Consider the following 20,120-nt stretch of genomic DNA (forward strand, 5'->3'; position numbering starts at 1 on the left):
AGGCAGCTGCTGGGCAAACAGTCTGCAGTCAAGTCAGACCGTTTACCTGCACCTCCTGTTGGGTGTGAGCGTGTGCACATCCGTAATGCGCGCTCTTTCTGCCTCCCATGGGTCTCCAGTGTCCCTGCGCTCCAGGTGGGCTTTGCATTTTTAATCGATACTGTCTGTAGTGATTAACACCAGTCTTCTCTGGGCAACAGAAAAACTGACGGAAGAAGCAAGAGAGGGAGACAGAAAGAGATATGGAAATCTGTCATACAGAAGGCAGGGTGTGTGAGTGAGTTTGTGTGTGCTATATGTGTTTGTTTGGCAGTAATGACCCTTTGCCTCCGGGCTCCTACTGAGTATGTTTATCTCCCACAGCAGCACCGGGCAAAAATGGACGATACATCACTGCCACACACACACACACAACTTCTGCATTTTTTTTCTCTTTCCTCTCCTTTGCTCTAATTGCCTCCCTCTTGCATGTTCCCTTTCACAAACAAATGCACAAACACACAGTCCCTTGCTCCATTCCATATTACTTACTCCAGTCCCACATTATGTAAAGGCTCTTTCTTTCTATTTCACTACTCTCTCATTTTCCCTCCCATTTGTGTTGCAATATGCCTATTAATGATGCAGCTAGAGCACAACTGCCAACTTCCTGCCTCTGACAGAGAGAGGAGTGTAGTTGTGTTGTGTACATGCCCTGCTTTGTACCACTCCCTCTAATCTCTCCAGCCCTCTGTCTGTGTTGTTTTTCCTCAGAGTTAGCCCATGCGAGCAGCGTGTGGACTGAGTGCAGCTGTTTCGTTCAGAGCAGAGCCCAACATGTGAGAAGATGTCTGTTGGAGGTTGTGCTTGTCCCGGTGAGTGCCTACTCTTTCTCCTTCTTTCTCCCGTTTTCCTCCTCCGTCTCTGTGCTCAGTGGTGCTGTCAGAAAGATGACTTATGTAAAAGTGCTGCAAAGCCGCCTAGGGCCAGCATCAAGCTGTGTGTGTGTGTGAGAGAGTTTGTGTGTGCATGCGCGTGTGTGTTTGTGAAGCCATGCTACACTCTCAACACATGTCCTAAAACAAGGTTATAGACTGAGGCTACCACGCTTTAGGATTGAGTTGTTCAGCAGACCCTCTCAGTCACGCTAGCTTGCTGTGCAGCAGATCAATGGCTCTTTGAGTTTTGCCACGTACAGAGACACTGAGATATCAATAATACTTTACTTGCTGGTTCTTTTCACTCCTTTTCTCCACTTTATCTAGCCACTATAGGTCATTATTTGTGCTCTTATATGTATCGAGTTGTTGGAAACCACTGCTTACTGTAACACAAACTGTTTTTCATATTTGTCCCATGGGGCAAAATTGAATGAGTCAAAAGTACTTTACTCACTGCAAAATGGTTTAAAGACGGTCTTTCTTGATGATGGTACTTAAGAAGTTTTAACAAAGAGTTAAATTAGCTTGGAGTTAAGCTGCTGTTTGGATATTAGGCAGCTCTTCGTGATTGTGACTTTGCATTCCTGCATATTTTAGTTTTTTAATGCAGTTGTTACGCTTGGCTTGGCTTTTCCTGAAACCAACATTCTTGAGCTTTAAATTAAGGTTACATAATATATTATGGTGTCTTATTGGTTACTCAGTATCCACACTCTGCTCTTGTGCTACTGTGTCAGAGCAAGAGGCAGGAAATCTAGTACTGTCCTAGTTTGTCTTCACACGTCAGTCTTTGGCAAGCAAAATGTAGCAAATTTTATCAAGAAGATCTTATAATCGGTTCTCTCCCATAGAGTGTTTGATTCTGTATGACTTTGGAGCAATTTCACCACAGTGAGAGCAGGCGGGCTACAGAGACGGTTGCCTTGTGCACAGTGAAAGCCTCACAGTGCTAGGGGACGGAGTCTGTGCAGCACAAGGGAGCAAGTACCAGATAGAAAATTGAATCGTAGCATCTGCTCAGGGGGATCTCAGAGAGGGGAAATTGAATTAGGGTGTCAGTATCATTTTAATGGGGCTGCTCTGATACATTGGTAGTTGCCTATCAGATGGAATAATATTAGAGAGGCCTCTGCTTGATGTTCTTCCTCAGATCTTTTCTCTACTAGCTCGCTTACTCGCTCTCTCCTGTAGTTTTCCAGAATATCTGCCTCCTTTGCTCTCTCTGATGATAGACTTAACTCTGGAGCAGAAACTTTTAATGACATCCACATGTTTTTTTATGTATGCACGGAGAAAGAGGCCGAACCAGAGAGATCTGCCATGTGCATGTTGTGTGCGCCAACATTCAAACACTCACAGGTTTACACATGCAGGAAATGTGTGCACATGTACAGCATGCACGTACACTCGCACACACACATACATCTTCACAAGGAGCCTGCTCAAACAAGTTTAGGCTGGTGGATCTGTCAGATAACCACAGGGCAACATTGATCAACAATTTCTCTCTTCCTCGCTGTGCGTGCGCTGTAAATCATTATATTTGAATGCTGGTTTGTTTACATTCTTGTACAATGGTGGATGGAAGATCCTCCCCATCCTTTGTGTGTGAATCTGCATTGGAAAAACAAATCCTCTCTTATTCTACACCACTTTCTATTTTCATCGGGTCCCATTTGTCTTTATTTTGTTATTGGGTTAAAGCATTATAGAATAAAGGGATCTGAACTGAGCGTATTTGCATGTGACAGAATGTGAGCCATAATACTAAACAGACTCCTCCTGTCTGTCTAGTTCATTGACAACCCTGTGACATCCTGCTGTTGTTGTGACTTTGCTGTGAATCAGCCTTTTTAAGGCTTTGTTCCCGGCATGAAGGAGATCCGTCCTAACACAGTGGAGCCAATCACATCCTTTGTTCAGACTAAATGGTAAAAATAGATTGCCTGTGAGCTGAAGATACCCCCCTCTCTCCCCTCCATTCTCACATGCACTCAAGCATGCGCTCCCCTTTGCTCACTACTCTCTCCATCTCTCACCCATCTCACTCTAACCCCCCCTCCCATTTTTGCCTTCCTCATCTCACTCTCCCCCCCCCTCTCCCTCTCTCCCTCTCTGTCACTCCCTCATCCCTCCTTCACTGCCTTTTTGCAGTAACAGTGGTGTTACCTCATGCAGAAAGTCACATGGCTCCTGATTGGAGAAAAGTGACTTAAAGCAGAGCCAAGATGGCAGCCAAACAGCCAGGGCTTTTTTGATTACCGTTACACAACAACAAGACTGCCTCAGCTTTATCTCACTGCGCTGAAAGCCTATGCCTCTTTTTTTCCCCTCCTCAATTCTTTACTTCTTCTCTTCTCCTCGTCCCTTCCTCTCTCTACCCTAGTGAGTCTCTCAGATCTTGTTTGCTACATCAAAATGGCTGTGTGTGCAGAGGCAGAGAGAAAGAAGGAATGCGTGGGAGACAGAGATGCTGGGAGTCAGAGAGATGGGGGGGTGCAGATTGGAGACGTGCTATAGTGATGTCACATCTGCTGCAGGCCGACAGGATGGCAGAGGAAAGCTGGCATGTGCCACAGTCGGGAGGAGGGGGAGGATAGGGAGAATGTGTGGGAAGGGAAAAATGATTTTCTATCAAAGATGTGCAAGCCGCAGAGTCTTTAAAACATGAAAGCAGGTTTGGTACTGAGGTAGAAGGTGATGGTAACAGTGCTCCGATTGAAACAAAGCTATGCTGAAAACAAAAGGTGTTATTTGAAAGCTTTGTGTTGAATCTCTGTGCCACCTGTGTATTTGAAAGTGTGACTGTCGTGTAAATTTAGCATACAAACCATCTACTAGATATGTTTATTTTTTGCACAAGACTTTATGAATGTATTGAAGTAAACAGCCTGCTTGATCTGGTTGGTGTCAAAGATGAATTGAACAGACTAGATGTGATAAAGTGTATGCAAATCAAGGCGAATATTGATATTTTAGCTATTAAGGGATTTCTGCTGTACATCCAAATGTTTTTTGTTCTTTGGACAGTAAAGCCTAACAAATGTTTTTCTAAACTGATGTCAGAAATTGGAGGACTTGGTAGAGTTGGTCCATTTACTTGGAATAAGCGACTGACTCATCAGGCTTATATAATTTGTAATGGGACATTAAATTAAAGTATTCTGGGCCTAATGTTGTCAATTAGATAAAGTGCCCATATTCCAGTAAATTCAGGTGCTCTTTAAATAATTTTGTGCTGTCTGTTTTTCTATTGTTCAGTTTAAGAACCAACATTAAAATGGAGTTGTGCAGTATTATAAGAAGTGTAAGTTATATTTTATGGTGGATTTTCATTTTTTTAATAACACATTTTAGTAGTACATTTGGGTTTGATATTTATTTCAGGCCACATCATTTCATTCCTTGGATGTTGGCACAACAACAGAAGCCGTAAAAATGACCAAGCTGCACCAAAGCCTGTCTGTCAACAACAGACTAATTCTGCCTAAATTCAGATCAGTGACCTCTGTTGCAGTGTCTACAACACCAACCTTCACACAGACATTCACATACTAGCTTTCTTTTATTATCCTTCTTTATCTTCAACACATGCTGTTTGACTTCCTCCTGTCAAGCCACAGTTGTGTCCTTTGGGTGCAGTCTGTGTTAGTTCTGTCTGCTGCCTTTGTTGCTATCACTACCAGTCAGGTGTCACATTAGCTTCCCTGACAGGTTTGTGCTTTCACTGTGGTGTCTAGAAAAAGCAGCAACAGGAGTCTGAATGTGCAGTTCATCCGGCTCTCTTCAGATTTCCTTACTACTGCTTCACTCTCTGTCACAAGACACAATACGTTGGAAGATTTCGAAAAATGCATTCAAAGCATGTTTCCACGTGTATGGTGTATGGCCTGTGTGGAGTCAGTTTAGACTTGTTTACAGCTCACCTCAGTTCTACTCAACTGAAAAAAGAAAAGAAAAAACTAACTGTAAGGATGTCTGAGTAATGGACCAATCTATTTGATATTTTTCTGTATTATAGATCACATTATTATGTGCCATGAAAGTGCGTGTAAGGCATTTCAGTGTGAATGCTGCTATGCAGTCCACCTCTGCATAAAATAGCACATGCAATGTGGTCTTAGGAGCTAGGGATCTATAAATACAAGAGATCGTGTGTAGTACAAGACCAGTTTTCCAGGGACTAAAATAGGACTTAGTTCTTGTGTATATGACTGCCATTTAATGTGATCACTGCCTGCCAGTCCTACTTGCCAGGTACTCTGTGTGTATGTGTGTACTAAATGTGACTCTTAGTGAATACAGATGAAATAGGATCCAATTGTCAGGACTGAAACACTCCAACAGTAATGTATGTACTGTATGCAATATCCCATATTTTGTGTCGTATGATCCTCATTTCCATTTGGCCCATCTTTATTTGTTTTCTGTAATGATAATGCAAATAATGCAGACTTCCTTTAGATGCCTAAGTCTTAAAATATAAGCAGTATTGTGCATGCAAAAGTTATTGTTATAATCATGTATCATAACTAAATGATATAAATGAGAGATTTTATAGTTTTTATTTTTTTTTAAATGTTAGTGTACAGTATAAACTGCTGGAAAAAGATCATTTTACTGTATTCTACTCTTTTCTATTGTGAAACATGAGTATGTTTGCAGCATTTGCCAGCAGAGGGAGATGCTGTTCTGTCACATCTCTTCTTGTGCCAGTCCATCAACACTGAACAGAAAGCAGGCTGAGGAATCATTGTTTTCAACAAGAGATCCTGGATCTGGTCTTATGTTACAACAAAAGGCTTTAGTCTTTCTTTTATTCCCCCTGCAGCTGTTTAATAATTGATTTTCTGGTATAACTACACAGTCACTTCTCTAGAGAAAGAGGTTTTGAGGTGCATCGTTTTCCAAAATGTAACCAATGATGTAGCCCACAGTTCACACCAGATATTTTTGTGGCACTCCCCTCCAGTCTGAACACTGAACACAACCTACAAATGATGCTGTGTATCTGCTTGATGTGGTGTTTATGCAGTATCTGACTGGTGTGGGTCAGATGTGTTTACTTTCTCAATGAAATGCATTGCTTCGCTTCTCTCATCTGCTCTCCTGGTTTATACAATTCTACAAATTGACTGGCAGCTCAAGTGAAAGACTCAACAAATTGAGCTTTAAATGCACTCTGAGACCACAAAAGGTTTTCCAGGCTTCAAATATATTGCTTGTAAACATTAGAGTGGTTATTGATTAAAAGTGAGGCTGCAGATTATACCCTTACATAATCTGGGGCTCAGGACTGTGGTCTAAAGGATTTGAGTCATCCGTCAAGTCAATCATTTTTCATAAGCCTTTACAAAGTTGGCTTGAAACAGCCTGTTTAAGTAACTAGTCTTTGTCGCAGATTTGCTAAACAAAACGTCTGAATCACTGTCATTTGTTTTGTCAGTGCTAGTTCAGTGTTCCAGCAGCCCTAGTAAAAAAAATTCCCTATCACTTTATTCCTCATGAATGATTATTATGACTGAATGAGGTTTCAATGCCCCCACCATACAAAGGTTTTATAAAAGCACCAGGTTGGAAAAACATTCTCAAATACTGCAGTTTCACAGGATATAACCCTGCAAAAAATATGAATGAATATAGTTTCCATTGCACTGGCATCTATTATTCCTCATTAAATGTGTTGATATAATGTTAATATTTTTGCACATCCTGCACACAACTGTACAGCTTCCAATTTTAAAACAGCTATATTTTACATATTTGGTTATAGTCTTTGTTATAGTATGTTGATAGTATCTTTTTCATATGTTTATGGTATGGTTTATTATGAATCTGAGGGCATCATATATGTCTAAGACTTGCAACAAGAAACACTGTAAACTTAATCTCTTATCTGCCAGTTGGTCACACATTACAAACTCCCAGCCAAAAATTGTTCAAAACTTCTACATTATAGTCCCCAAAGTTTCCATACCTAATAGGTCCTGAGTGAATTATGTGGACATGTGTATACATTTATGCACATTTCAATAAAACTTCCATTTGATAGAATAGTAAAGTGATACAAACATAAAGCCAATTGACACAGTGTAAACATCATATAGCTTCAAGGAAGAGCTGGAGCAAGCTGAGCTCATACATAATATATGATGCTGCCAGACGGTGGAATAAGATTCTTTATTCCATTCGTAATAACTGTACCTCTCAAGTGAACCAACCTTGTACCACTCTGGGGTGGGGACCAATGATACGTATGAGTCCTGGACAAGACAAATTAGGGTCCCTGCATGCATGGCTGTCAGGGAGGCAGGTCTGTGTTTTGTCCCGGGCCTGTTATGGGATGGGCGGGGGAGCCTGGAGGAGGCGGGGCCTTTGTTTTTTTCGTGTCTCGGCTGGCAGGAACAAAGGGTCCTATAGTAGTAGTAGATAAGATAGCACCATCCCCCAAACAAATGACATTTAAAACATTTAGTCGGGGATTGCTAATTGACAGGAACCAGGGCAACTAACTGGAGTGTTGTACTTTCAGTCGCTATTCGTCTTGTTTGTGATTGTAGGACTAAGGTTACATTATCAACGACCGGGAGCTGGAGTTTTCACCATCCAGTCGCTCCGGCTAGCAGCGAGGCTAGCTGGCTAGAAACACCGAGCAGAGGTGTTGAGCAACACCGCGTATCGGTGGACGTTTCTCTGCAGGTAACTCAAACTTACAGCCTCACTACTTTGGCAGCAACACTGGTTCCCAATAAACCGCTGAAACTGCTTGTAAACAAGCACGGGGAATTATAGCTAAGTGTGTGGCGGTGATAGCGGTAACGTTAGTTTAGCAGCTAGGTTAATAGCTTAGCAATGGCATCCTTCCTCTGCAAACGGTTAATGAATGCGGCCTGCAGTTCAGTGTACGTCTGGTCGCGTGTGTTAAAGTGATAACGTTACCGGCCTTCGTCTTTTGTTAATGTCGACTGTGCATTTCCACAGACCGAGAGCAATACATTTACACCAGCAAACAGTGCAAGTATGTTTGCCTTCTAAGCACATTGCTTTGGATGTGTTATTGGCTTAGGGCCAGCCTCTGGATGCAGCTCTATTGTTTGCAATGAACAGTTTGGGCGGATTGAAATGCACTAAATTCTCACTTTAAAGCTAACCTTTGTTAGAGTGATTATGCATCATGATCTCTCATCTTATCTTATATTAAATTATGCTGACTGGCAAGACGTTATATCTGGCTCGTGAAATTGTCATTATAGATTTTTCTGTTAGATTGGGGTCCTATAATCCGTAGAGGCTGTAGATAGGTTTATCTCTGTCGACAGGACCTGTTTCTTAGGGTGCGTGTTGGTGTTTATATAAGGTGATAATAAACTGTCAGCATTTGTGCAGAATGTATGTTTCTCAATGTAGAGGCGTTATATATCGGAGAAAATACGACTAATTTGTTGCATTGGAATTTGTGTTTTGACACAATGTGTATCAGATTCAACAAAGACTTCATAAGTGGTTGAATGCTGTCTGGGACTGGTGGGGGGAGAGGGGGGGTTCTATAGGTCAGCGGTAATTCATAGAGAACCATTGTTTGCTATTCCTGAACAGGTTCACCCATATAGTAATGGGGAGGAGAAGATGACCTGCCATGACTCTTTCGGGTATACTGAATCAAGGGAGTAAAGAATGAGAGAGATGAAGGAGTTGTAGTTGTTCAAGGAGCGAAGACAGAGCACAGTTCACACAGGCATACTTAACCCCAACTCATGCCATAGCCCCTCCATTTCTATTTGTCTTGACATCACCATTTGTAGAGTAGTCTACCTGTGGGGTATCCATTTAATTCACCAAAAGTGATGTGAAACGATTAAAAGATAAAGCTATCGATCCTCTATCAGAGTGGCCCATGTTGATTCTTTGTCCCTCTGCTGGTTTTGATTTGGTACAATCATCATGTATATGCCTAGCTGATAGTTTGAGTGTTGTGCATCAATTGTGACATAGTCACAAATTAAACAGCCTTCAGTTGCCTGTTGGGAATATCGGATTTACAAGCAGGGCCAGCATTAACAGTATTATCAGGGGGCAAATACAGGAACAGTTAAGACTCTTTATGATCTCAACATTGCCATGTTAGTATCACATTTTTCTCCTTATGTCCTAGAAAGTAGTGAAGCTGTAGTGTGGTTGTGACTGGCCAGTCTGGGATTTCCAGGGGTTATTTTTCTCAACATCCCGGTCAGCCACTAGTATGCAAATTTTTTTGGTCAGACCTACAGTAATTACAAGCAGTAGTAGTCCAGTAGGTCTCCTTCTTGAGTAGAGATACAGAATAGATGTTTTCTCAGAGCCCTGATGGTTTGAGCATGAATGCCTTATATGGACAGACAAGGGTTAACAACAGCTGGGGTAGTGAAAGGGAGGGGGGGATGGGTAGAAGAGGCAACTAGAGGGACACACACAGCAGAGGCATGGTTAGGATCATATGGGGCTGTATGCAGAAAAGAGGGTTCTCTATAATTGTATGGATGGTACAAGAACACAAAGAACATGCCGGACCATCTCATCTGCTTGTATCTCCTTCCCCCCATTTCACCCATTGTTTTCTCACATTTCTGCAGGCTAATAAATATGGCTTCTTCTTTTTTTCCTCCTTGTGATTTTTTCTTTTCCATTTACAAGATTGAAGATGCATTAGATAATGAAAGCAGCAGGAAATTGTTTTGGCAGCGTGTGTTTTTATTTGAGTAAATCTCAACAAAATCATCCAGCATTGGATTACTTAGATGATGCTGTGATTTAAATGAGCTAAATCTAAAGTAATCTAAATCTCCTCTAAATCTCTGCCCTTTTTTCTCCTCCTCTGCTGTGTGCTTGGGTGCAGGCTGTTCGTCAAAGTCATTCAAGCTGTACTCTCCTAAGGAACCCCCCAACGGCGGCAGCTTTCCCCCCTTCCATCCAGGCGCTATGCTGGACAGAGATGTTGGGTAGGTCTGGGTTATACTGTCATGACACAAGAGTTTCTGTTAAAAGGAAAATATGTCTAAAACTAAGGCGCCTTTTTAACATGATTTCAATGTCTCCTTTTTTACTTCTTGCAAGCTGTTAGTTTTGATCATTGTTGTCTTGACAAATATGATTTACTGAAGAATACAACATATTTTTTAGATGCTGATGGTTTTTTTATAAATAGTAATCTACGTCTAATATTTTACGACTTATGTGTTTGCATATTTTTCCAATTGGAATGTTTGATCACCCCATCTTTAATAGTGATATTGGAATAAAATCGAGAGAGTTGACCACACCGAAGCCAATTGGTTTTAAATGTGGTCTAATAAAGCAAAAATAAAGAATTCATTCATTCATTCACCCTAATTAAAAGTGGCAGACAAAGTTGGATGTTACACTAATGCAGTGTGGCTCTCTTTACTTTTTAAAGTATATTACATGTATACTTTTTTGTTGCAAGTGCTTTTCTATACATCTCTGTTCTATATTGTAATGTGGATTATTATGTAAACGCTCTGATAGCCTTGAAACCTAACCCTGAGATCAAGGTTCAGAGGTCATGTCATATGATACATATAGTACTGAAACACACATTCTTAATGTTACTTATGTTTATTAAAAAATTATTGCTGATGTTTATATTTTTTTGTTCCTCCTAGGCCTACACCCATGTACCCCCCATCATACATGGAGCCTGGAATGGGGTGAGTACAGTACATGCAGTTTAAAAAAACTATTATATTTGGGTTAAGGAAATACCCTGATGTCTCAAACGTCATGTAAACACCTTACTCCGGTTAAATAACCGGAGTTCTAATAACCCAGTTAACAGAGGTAGAGAACTCCTTCAGTAACCAGGGTATTCCTCCATGTATACACCTTGTCTTATACACCTATTATTGGTTTAAGCATCTGCGCATGCTTCAACTGCCCCTCCCCACTCAGCTGGAATGGTTTTTGTACCGGAAATAATCCGTCAGTGCTGTGAGTCGGTGAGCGATGCCCGAATTAGCGGGCCATCGGCAGCATGGAGCCTACGGCCCAAATGTTTTACTCACCGCTGAGGCAGCAGTGGATATCGGGAGATGGCTAGGGAGGGCTGTCAACGTTGCGTCTCGGCAAAAAAGTAGAGGGATCAAGCGCCTAAGCTGCGGCCGCTGGCTAACGTTAATGTTAGTTAGCTAACAAAGTTAGCTTGCTAATTCCACCTGACACAGTCTAAGGTTACTGATATAACTAGCTGAACAAGTTGTCAGTGACATAGGTCAACCGGAAGAAAAAAAACAGTCTGCGTTGGCAGATCGCCACCTACTGTACCAGAGGTAGAGTTACTCTGCCACTCTTCCCGCTCATGTCGACGAGGAGAGCTGGCATAACCCGGTTATTCACCCCGGTTACTGCTGTGCATGCAAACACACTGACTGATGCTTGCATAGTGAACAAACAGTTGTGGTTTGTCCCAGCTCAGAACTAATTTTATATAGCCTTTATACCCTCTACTCCATACATTTAGAAGCACATAGGCATTCAATTTGCCTGTACTTAACTTGCTCATAGCTTATGTCATTTGTTTGCACTATGGGTGTGGAAAAGCCACTAAAGCAGCTTGAACTACAGTGTTGAATCCCCTTGTTTTCTGTTTTAGGAGACCCACACCGTATGGGAACCAGACAGATTACCGGATATATGAGCTGAACAAAAGGCTACAGAATTGGACAGAGGTGAGAGTCACTTCATCATTCATACAGAGAGTAATAAGAACTCAACATGCGGCACAAAAACACCGTTACATTCTGCAGCTCCTGTAAACTACTTACTGTTGCTGTGTTTTCAGATTTTCCTTCCCAACTGCTGTCTGTGTATCTAACCATGCTAGGGATTTTGTGGGAAATTAAGCCTGAGAATGCACTGACTTAATTTACATTCAGGCTCTTAATAGGATTATCTGATCAACCTGGCTAAAACGTAATTGGAGTGCCAACTGTTTATATGCCTGAGCTGTTACGAGCAATGCTTTTTATGTGGCTGTCAGTCTGCACACTTTTACATATACAAGATTTAAACTACAATTAAGTCCAACAAAACGCCCAATGTCTGAATCGCAGCATGCCTTATTTAGGAATCCAACAGTTTTTGCTTCTTCGCTACACCAACAAAATATGTATTCATCTGCTCATCTTTTAGAGCCCTTCCGTGACTATGATGAAGCATGCATATCTGATCTCACTTGATTTTCAAACATCCAGTGTTTTACATAATATATAATCAATACAGATTATACGGAAGAAGAGTTTAGGGATTGTACAAGTGATAAATTTGAGGAAACAAGAATTTCTTCTTTTTGAGTGTTCATTGTTTATTCATTCTTATGCAACTTCCTCATCTCTTTATAGTAAACACTTTAACTGGAGAATATAATAGCATTTATTTCCTCGTCCTGTATTGGACTTGAATGCTATGTTGTGATTTGAGATGATTTGCAACGTGCCTAGTTATGCTTGCAGAGTTTAAGGAATGAGAATTGAGAGTAATGGTAATTGAGAGTAATGGTTCTTCCTCTGCTTTCAGGATTGTGACAATCTCTGGTGGGATGCCTTCACCACAGAGTTCTTTGAGGATGACGCCATGCTCACCATCACATTCTGTCTGGAAGATGGACCAAAACGATACAGTAAGAATAAAAAGAAAAAAGGAAATGCTAATGTTTATTTGTATTTTCAGGTTCTAATTGTAAATGTTAAGACGGTGAAACTATTTTTATGTTAGTAATGTATGGTATACAATTTACATCTCATCTTTAAATGTTTTTTTTTGTTGTTTCATATATCTTTTAAATTTATCTGAGAAATTTGATCATCATTCATCAAGATAAAGATTGGCATATCTGTTAGTAGCATTATGTATATCCTTTCTGCTCTATTTTTAATTTGATTATTTTCATGTCTGTGTCAGATTTTGTACTACTATAACCACACACCCTCTCTACGTGTATTCATTTGATTGACAAGGTTTTGACAAAGTTATCATTTATGTGTGCAGCAATCGGCAGGACGTTGATTCCGCGATACTTTCGAAGTATTTTTGAGGGGGGCGCCACGGAGTTGTTCTATGTGTTGAAACACCCAAAGGAGTCCTTCCACAGTAACTTTGTGTCTCTCGACTGTGACCAGTGCACCATGGTGACCCAGAACGGCAAACCTATGTTCACACAGGTACTGTTAATGTCCCACTGGATGAACAATGTACAGCCTTCTCTTATCTTTCTGTTCCTGGTGCGGTAACCTCTAACATTCTATTTCTCTCCTGTGGATAAGGTGTGTGTGGAGGGCCGCCTGTACCTAGAGTTCATGTTTGATGACATGATGAGGATCAAGACGTGGCACTTCAGCATCAGACAACACCGAGAGGTCCTACCAAGGAGCATTTTGGCTATGCATGTGCGTTCCAGACTCAAACAACCACACACTCACACTCAAATGCACATACTGTACATGCACTTAAGCATCTCATCTTTTCAACCCAATCATGCAGGATCCCCAAATGCTCGATCAGCTGGCTAAAAATATCACCAGATGTGGGCTATCCAACTCCACGCTCAACTACCTCCGTGTAAGCAAATCTCCTTATGTTGATCTTATTCTTCTTTTGATCAATCATTGAATTAAGCTAAACTACACTTGCAATAACATGTTAATACTCTCATGTCTGTTTGGTTCCTCTTTTTATTTTCCCTAAAGCTATGTGTGATATTGGAGCCCATGCAAGAGTTGATGTCAAGGCATAAGACGTATAGCTTGAGCCCCAGAGACTGCCTGAAGACCTGCCTCTTCCAAAAGTGGCAAAGAATGGTAGCACCTCCAGGTAACGCACACACACCGCAGTTATGGCAGTGTTGCCCTTCCATTCATTAAGCTGTGAAGTACCCACAAACTAATCCAGTTGCAATTGCCTTAAAGTCGTTAATCTGCAACAGGCCTAATAACAACAGCTGTACAGAGACTTAAATATGTTCTTATGAAACACCTCTTCACTTTGTCTACTTGCAGCTGAGCCAGCCAGACAAGCTCCAAACAAGCGGCGGAAAAGGAAGGTGTCCGGTGGAAGCACCGTGAGCTCTGGCGGTGGCAGCAATAACAACAGCAACAGCAAAAAGAAGAGTCCAGCCAACAGCTTTTCACTCTCCAGCCAGGTACCTGTAAGCATTGCATCTACTTCTCCTCTATCTGCACCTCCAAGTTCAGCTGAGCAAGGTATTGGAGGATAAGACAGAGGGTGGATGGGTTGGAGAGAAAGGCAAGCAGGTAGAAAGTGTTTTTTTTTTTTTTTTTTTTTTGTAGGGGTTGGTAGCTGGGGTTGTTGGTGTGTTTTTAAGGAGGAGGTGTAGCAGCGGGATAGCATAGGGTGACTTCTGGAGGTGGGGTTTGAATTCAGGTGTGATAGGGGGAATATGGCTTGCTCTATTTAATTATTTTGAGGATGAGTAGATTTACTTAGTAGACCCCCTGATGTGAACCAGTGATGGGCAGTCCCTGGTCTTCTGGGGCCACAGGTTAATGGGTTTATTTAGATGAGGTACTAGTGACCTCCATTACTATGTAATGTTCAAAATATTTGGGGCCATGGGGTAGGGTTACCTTGCTCTGATTTCCAGTGTGACAATTAGGTTTTCTCTCTAAATCCAGTGTATCAACACTAAGTCTATCAGAGCACATGATTCACACAGCACTGCTGTCTTTGCTTATTTGGTTGCTTGATTGAGCGAACGAGACCCGAGGTGGAATGAACCCCCCCCCTCCCCTCCCCTCCCCTGATGCAGCACTCAAGGATCAGGGATGCCCACTGCTGGCCAGTAGGGAGGGCCCCTTGACCCTGGTTCTTGGAACAGCGGCAGGCAGTCAGGGCCACATGGACTACTGAACTGTGAGGGTAGATGCCCAGACACCACATTGTCCTGTTGTGATTGGGTTAAGAATGAGAGGACACGAATACCTCAGGTTTTTAATACTCCCTTGGTCCGTAAAACTTATCTTGAAGTATCAATTATAATGCATTTCATTAGAAAAAATGAATTTGTAATGCTGGAATTGAACCAAGTTAGAGACCATAGGCAGGAAACAACAGTTACAACTCGTCCGTGCAGCCAGTCATTCCGCGCACCCCCCTGTATTATGGGGATAATATGTACCGGCCCTTGCTGTCCCCTTTAGGACGTGATGATGGTGGGAGAGCCCACTCTGATGGGAGGGGAGTTTGGTGACGAGGACGAGCGTCTGATCACGCGGCTGGAGAACACGCAGTTCGATGGGGCGAATGGCCTGGAGGATGAGGACAGTTTCAACAGCTCGCCTGCGCTGGGGGCACAGTCGCCCTGGAACAACAAGGCTCCCTCCAGTCAGGAGAGCAAGAATGACAACTCCCAGTCGTCCCAGTAGTGCTGAGGTCCCAGCCAGCCCCTTTTTCAATGCTTAAATCCTACTGGGATCCACCTGAGCCAACACACTAGTGAAAGGAGTCAGGGAGGGTGGCCTCGGGCACTTGAGTTCAATTGATTTTTGTTTGTTTTGTTCCGTCATGTTCTTTTCGAGACGAAAGGAGAGTGGTTAGGGAAAGGGACAATAGCAACAATAGCTGATGGACTGATAAAGCTCTTTTTAAAGGACAGGGTCAGCAGAATCCCTCTCGCTCCGTCACATTGTTGCACATGATCAGTGGTGCTCAGCCTTGGCCCTTGTCTGCTCGGCTCCAGTCAGTCCTCTTAGAGGTGTGGTGAGGGTGGCGGCGTGTGTGCATGTGTCTTTACCCCCCATCATTGCTCACCACAGTGTTTGAGCCAAAGTTGGCCTGTCCTGTTGTCCGAGTGCTCGCCATGGCGACCATGTCAGTGGGTTCTTGTTCCAACCTCGGGTCTCTCAGGCGTGCGTTTTCCTTGACGACGCACCCCGTTGTTTCTGTTGTGCTCATGTCACAGGGAAGAAATGCTTAGCTTTTATTTAACTTATTTTTTTGCAGGCTGCAGAAAACTGTGTGCACTCTTAGTATCAAAATTCAACGTTCGGTTTTTAAAAACTCAATTATTTGTTTTTGTAGGACCTGGTTGGAACAAAAACCTGTACAGTGCCGGAGCTTGAGGACCGGAGTTGAGAACCACTACGCTAAATCTTAAACACACACACACACACATCCAGACCAGTACACACACACACACACACACACACACACACACACTCTTACATATATACACATCCTCACATTCAAATACTCACTCACTCACCTACACCTACAGCATAAAACATTGAGGTACTGGAGAGAGGTGGTACGCAGCATGTCTGGACCAGAGCACCAGATGCTACAGAAGTGTTTTCATTTTCTATGTTTTAGACCTGTTTTGAATTGTTTTTATTTTTGTAAACAATTTCTAAAAACTAAACAGACAAGCAAGCAAACAAAAACACCCCAGACTATTCTTTGCACTGTTTTCCACTATTAACTCCCAATCTATTTTTCTTATGAATTGACAGTGTATTTTTTTTTCTATTATTGCTAATGTAAGAATTGTAAAACATCTGAAACCTGCAGTATATTAATGTATACGTATTGCTGTTAGATCATTCTTATTGTGATGGTAATAACTTCCATGTAAGTCTGTGCTTAATATAATGTCACCTATCTGTGTCAGCCATCACACTGTCATCAGGTCCATTGGCTTCAGTGCTAGAAGGGAGAACTAGGCTAGTGTTTTAATACTGTACTCCCATCTTGTTTGATGTGAGTCCAAAGCAGCACACTGGAAGCATTTTCCCCACTAACATCCAGCGCCTGGTTTGGATCTGTTGACTTGTTATTGCAGAACTGTTTGCTTTGTCTTGAATCTCTATCTGGGGGTCCTCTCTTCAGAGAACATAACAGAAAACTTCTCAAATTTGCTACTCAAAAATATTTTAAAAACAAGTTTTGACAGGATTGTAAAATAAGAAGAAAAAAAGACTTTTGTATTAACTTAAGTTTCCCAGAAATGTTTTTAATCAAGATTAAGAAAGCTGCAGACCAAGGAGCTACATGTAAAGATTCTTTAGATATTGATTACACTGTGCTGTTTTATGTTTTATGACGAATCATTTTGTTGGCTTTACTCATGTTTGTGTCTGTGCTTGTATATTTTTAGGTAGTCATTTCTGTAAAAGTTATTCAACGTATCCCTCCCTAGAATTATGAGAAACTTAATCTAATGTAAAGAGATGAAAAGCCCTCTTAAGTCTTTTTAAATGTGATATTTTTAACAGTACAATCACTGATAAAAGAATTTTGCCCTCATTTTAGCAAACTGTATTTATTTTTATATGTACTGACATTTCTGTTTAGGTCCAACCCACCTGTATTATACTCATGATGATATATGGAGGAGTTATTGGGGCTTCTGAGTCAGTTAATGCTAATACAGGTCATTCCATACTTGTGTTTTTTGACATGGCACTCCCAGGTCATTCTGGCCAGTTTATCACTATGGTCAAGTATGTTGTCATATAAGAGATGGCCATTTTCTGCTCTTGGAGGTACCTGGTCTATCTGAAAACCTATCGGATGCACTAAAAAACAATAAATAATCAGAGAAAAGTCATCCTTTTTTATTTTTGTAAAGTTGCTCTATTTTACGGCGAGTCATCCTCTGATTCTGGGAATGTTCCACAATGGAGCAACTTTTAGTGCATTTTGATCAAATTTACCTAAACCTTCAATGATTTTTGTGGTTTTTGTCTTGAAATGTATGTGATGGATGTTTTTTCAGATACATTTCAAATCTGTACCTGGAAAGTGGATATTTCATTAATGGTAATATGCTGCTGACCATTGACATTAAATCTTGTCGTAGGGGGAAAAAAAGACTCACTGGGCTTGACCTTTTAGCTGCTGTGTCAGGGTTTTCTGTTTACGTACATATGATGTAAAGTGTTGCCTAACTAGTGGGCTTCAGCATCACCCAACAGCTGATAGCTATTTTTAAAGTAATGTGCAGACTCGCCCAGTAGGGGTCTCCCAGAGCACCAGGACAGACTGAGCAGCCTGTCAGAAATTCTCCGTTATTATATCTGCGGGATATGCCATCTGTAAAACCACACAGAGTCTTTAGCACCACTAGTCTACTTTTGTGGTCTATCTACTAAGCAGGCTGACAGAATTGAATCTAAGGGGAACTTTTCATCACCCTGTGTTTCCCAAGTTGACATAATTTAGGGAATAAGGGTTTGTGATATGTGAGATGGAGCTGAAATGGCCATTCACCCATAGCTGGCTCCTGTAGCACCTCACCATACGGGTGCTTTTATATCTATATATTTTTTGCCAGTTTTCTGTCATTGATAATTCATGTATGGCATCAATAAATTGAATTTTCACTGAAAACTCTGTTTTTATTGGACTAATCTATGGTGATGAAATCTTTGTTACTGTGATGTGAAATTATTTTTTTTAATCATGCACTAATCCTAACAGGATAAGCACACAAAAACAGAGAAAAAGTGGGGTAAAGTAAAACCGATTACTAAAATGTTCTTCGGTAATAAACAATTAGATATGCTTTGGTAAATCTGACCTCAGTAAGTTCATAAAATCAGCTATTGCAATGAAAACATGTTCCAAAAAGTTTTTCTTGCCATGCAAAATGGACAAGCTGTGCCAAGAACAGTTTACTGAATTTTCTTATGGAAAACGTTGCAAGTAGAATGTGAGCAAGACACTGCAACCCTTGTTTCTGAGTTAATATACACCAAATTATCAAGGATGCAATTCCTGTGACCTATTTGCCATTGTTTTTAAATCAGTTATTTATCCTTGGCAGGGAAGTACTAATGTAGAATGTTAGTTGGTTAGAAATGAGGAAGGACAACTAATGACAGAAATTGTGACAATAGCAATGGACGTAGTAAATACCTGATATAGCAATACTAGGTGTCTGTTTTCCCTACCAAGTTGGTGAATCAAACAAGCAACTCATTGGAACAAAATGGAGACAAAAGAGTGTTGACACTTTAGATAAGAACATTTTTTTGAAGCTCAGAGAGAGAGGCACATAATGGGCTTCACATGTGTACCTTTTGATCCAGCAAGTATGTTAAAGCACGGAAGCTAATTCTTGACCTTTGGATCTGCATGTGGGATCAAATCATATCAACTTAAGTTACACTTGCTTTGTTAGAACTTTTAACCACATCATAAAGACATTGAGAACAATCACTGAGTGGCAGCACTTGCAAGGCCTTGATAGTCTTTACATTACATCTTTACAAAGCCATTTTGTAAGAGCTCTCTTGGTAACAGATTAAAGCAACTTGTCAGTTTTCAAGTCACTCTTGAAAACACACTTCTATTCAATTGCTTTTAATAGTGTTTAATTTGTTCTTAAATTTTTCTTGTTTTGTCTGTTGTGTGATATTCTATTGCTCTGTAAAGCACATTGGTCAGCTTGTCTGTATAAATAGTGCTGTATAAATAAACTTTGACTTGACTTGACTATTAAAGGATCAGCCTATAATTGAAGACTTTGGGTTGAGGTGAACCAGGAATGGGGGATCGCCAAGTGACTTTGGACTTGATAAACAAAACCAGAGACGAGGACAGACACGGGTACAGTATACTCCTTCTGCTTCATTTGCATTAATGTATTACCAAAGGGAAATAAGATTCATTCCTATTGTAGTATCACGTTCCTTTTCATGTAAAAATGTGTTCTCTCATGTGTTACAGAGAAGGCAGTGTCACGATGCCTGGCAGATTGTGGACCAAAGTGACAAACTAGACTTCATAAACTGATAAAAGGAATGAGAAGAGTTTCTTTTCTCTCACGTCAAAGTTGGGCCTCAGCAAAAGCAGGTTATAGGGGAGTAATAGCACTATCTCCATCTTGTACAAGTGGTTCTTATTCTCGTGACGGTAGTGATTGTTTAACTCTTGTTCAGGCTTGTTCAGCTGCAGAGTTAAACTGTATATCTTCCCTTTTGACAACGATGATAACATGGGGAAAACATCATTTCTTTCAATAGTGTCTGCTGATATATTTTTGAGAATTTCTTGGCAACATTTAGTTGTTGTGTTCTCAAACCCCCCCCTCCCCAAGTGCCTCGGTCCCAGCTATGTGTCCTGCATATTTGGGCTGTGTTGTTGCTTGTTTGGACACCACACCATTGCAGATGTGGGCTGATTTACATG

General features: G+C 41.2%; 1 protein-coding gene across 5 annotated transcripts; it reads left to right on the forward strand.

Annotated features, from left to right (window-relative positions):
• The first annotated feature begins 661 nt into the window (after window positions 1-661).
• ldb1a (LIM domain binding 1a) lies at window positions 662-18,317 on the forward strand. Of its 5 annotated transcripts, none has more exons than XM_028602724.1 (11): window positions 662-854; window positions 9,793-9,895; window positions 10,580-10,624; window positions 11,566-11,641; window positions 12,489-12,591; window positions 12,960-13,132; window positions 13,235-13,357; window positions 13,452-13,529; window positions 13,658-13,781; window positions 13,967-14,115; window positions 16,008-18,317. In XM_028602724.1, the coding sequence occupies exons 1-11, from the start codon at window positions 827-829 to the stop codon at window positions 16,059-16,061; spliced, it is 1,056 nt and encodes a 351-aa protein (XP_028458525.1). In that variant the 5' UTR covers window positions 662-826; the 3' UTR covers window positions 16,062-18,317. The 5 variants fall into 5 exon arrangements, with proteins under 5 accessions (XP_028458525.1, XP_028458526.1, XP_028458522.1 ...); XM_028602725.1 differs by having other exon boundaries at window positions 13,967-14,109; XM_028602721.1 differs by lacking the exon at window positions 16,008-18,317 and adding an exon at window positions 15,128-15,998.
• Window positions 18,318-20,120: the final 1,803 nt, after the last annotated feature.

This window comes from Perca flavescens, chromosome 17 (genome assembly GCF_004354835.1).
Source record: "Perca flavescens isolate YP-PL-M2 chromosome 17, PFLA_1.0, whole genome shotgun sequence".
NCBI lineage: Eukaryota > Metazoa > Chordata > Actinopteri > Perciformes > Percidae > Perca > Perca flavescens.

What these genes read in the sequence shown, in the direction of transcription:
- ldb1a (XM_028602721.1), top strand. Translation starts at nt 827, where the DNA reads ATGTCTGTTGGAGGTTGTGCTTGTCCCG. An exon ending in TACATGGAGCCTGGAATGGG is followed by an intron (nt 10,625 to 11,565) that starts GTGAGTACAGTA and finishes TTTCTGTTTTAG; the next exon opens with GAGACCCACACCGTATGGGA. An exon ending in CCACGCTCAACTACCTCCGT is followed by an intron (nt 13,530 to 13,657) that starts GTAAGCAAATCT and finishes TTTTCCCTAAAG; the next exon opens with CTATGTGTGATATTGGAGCC.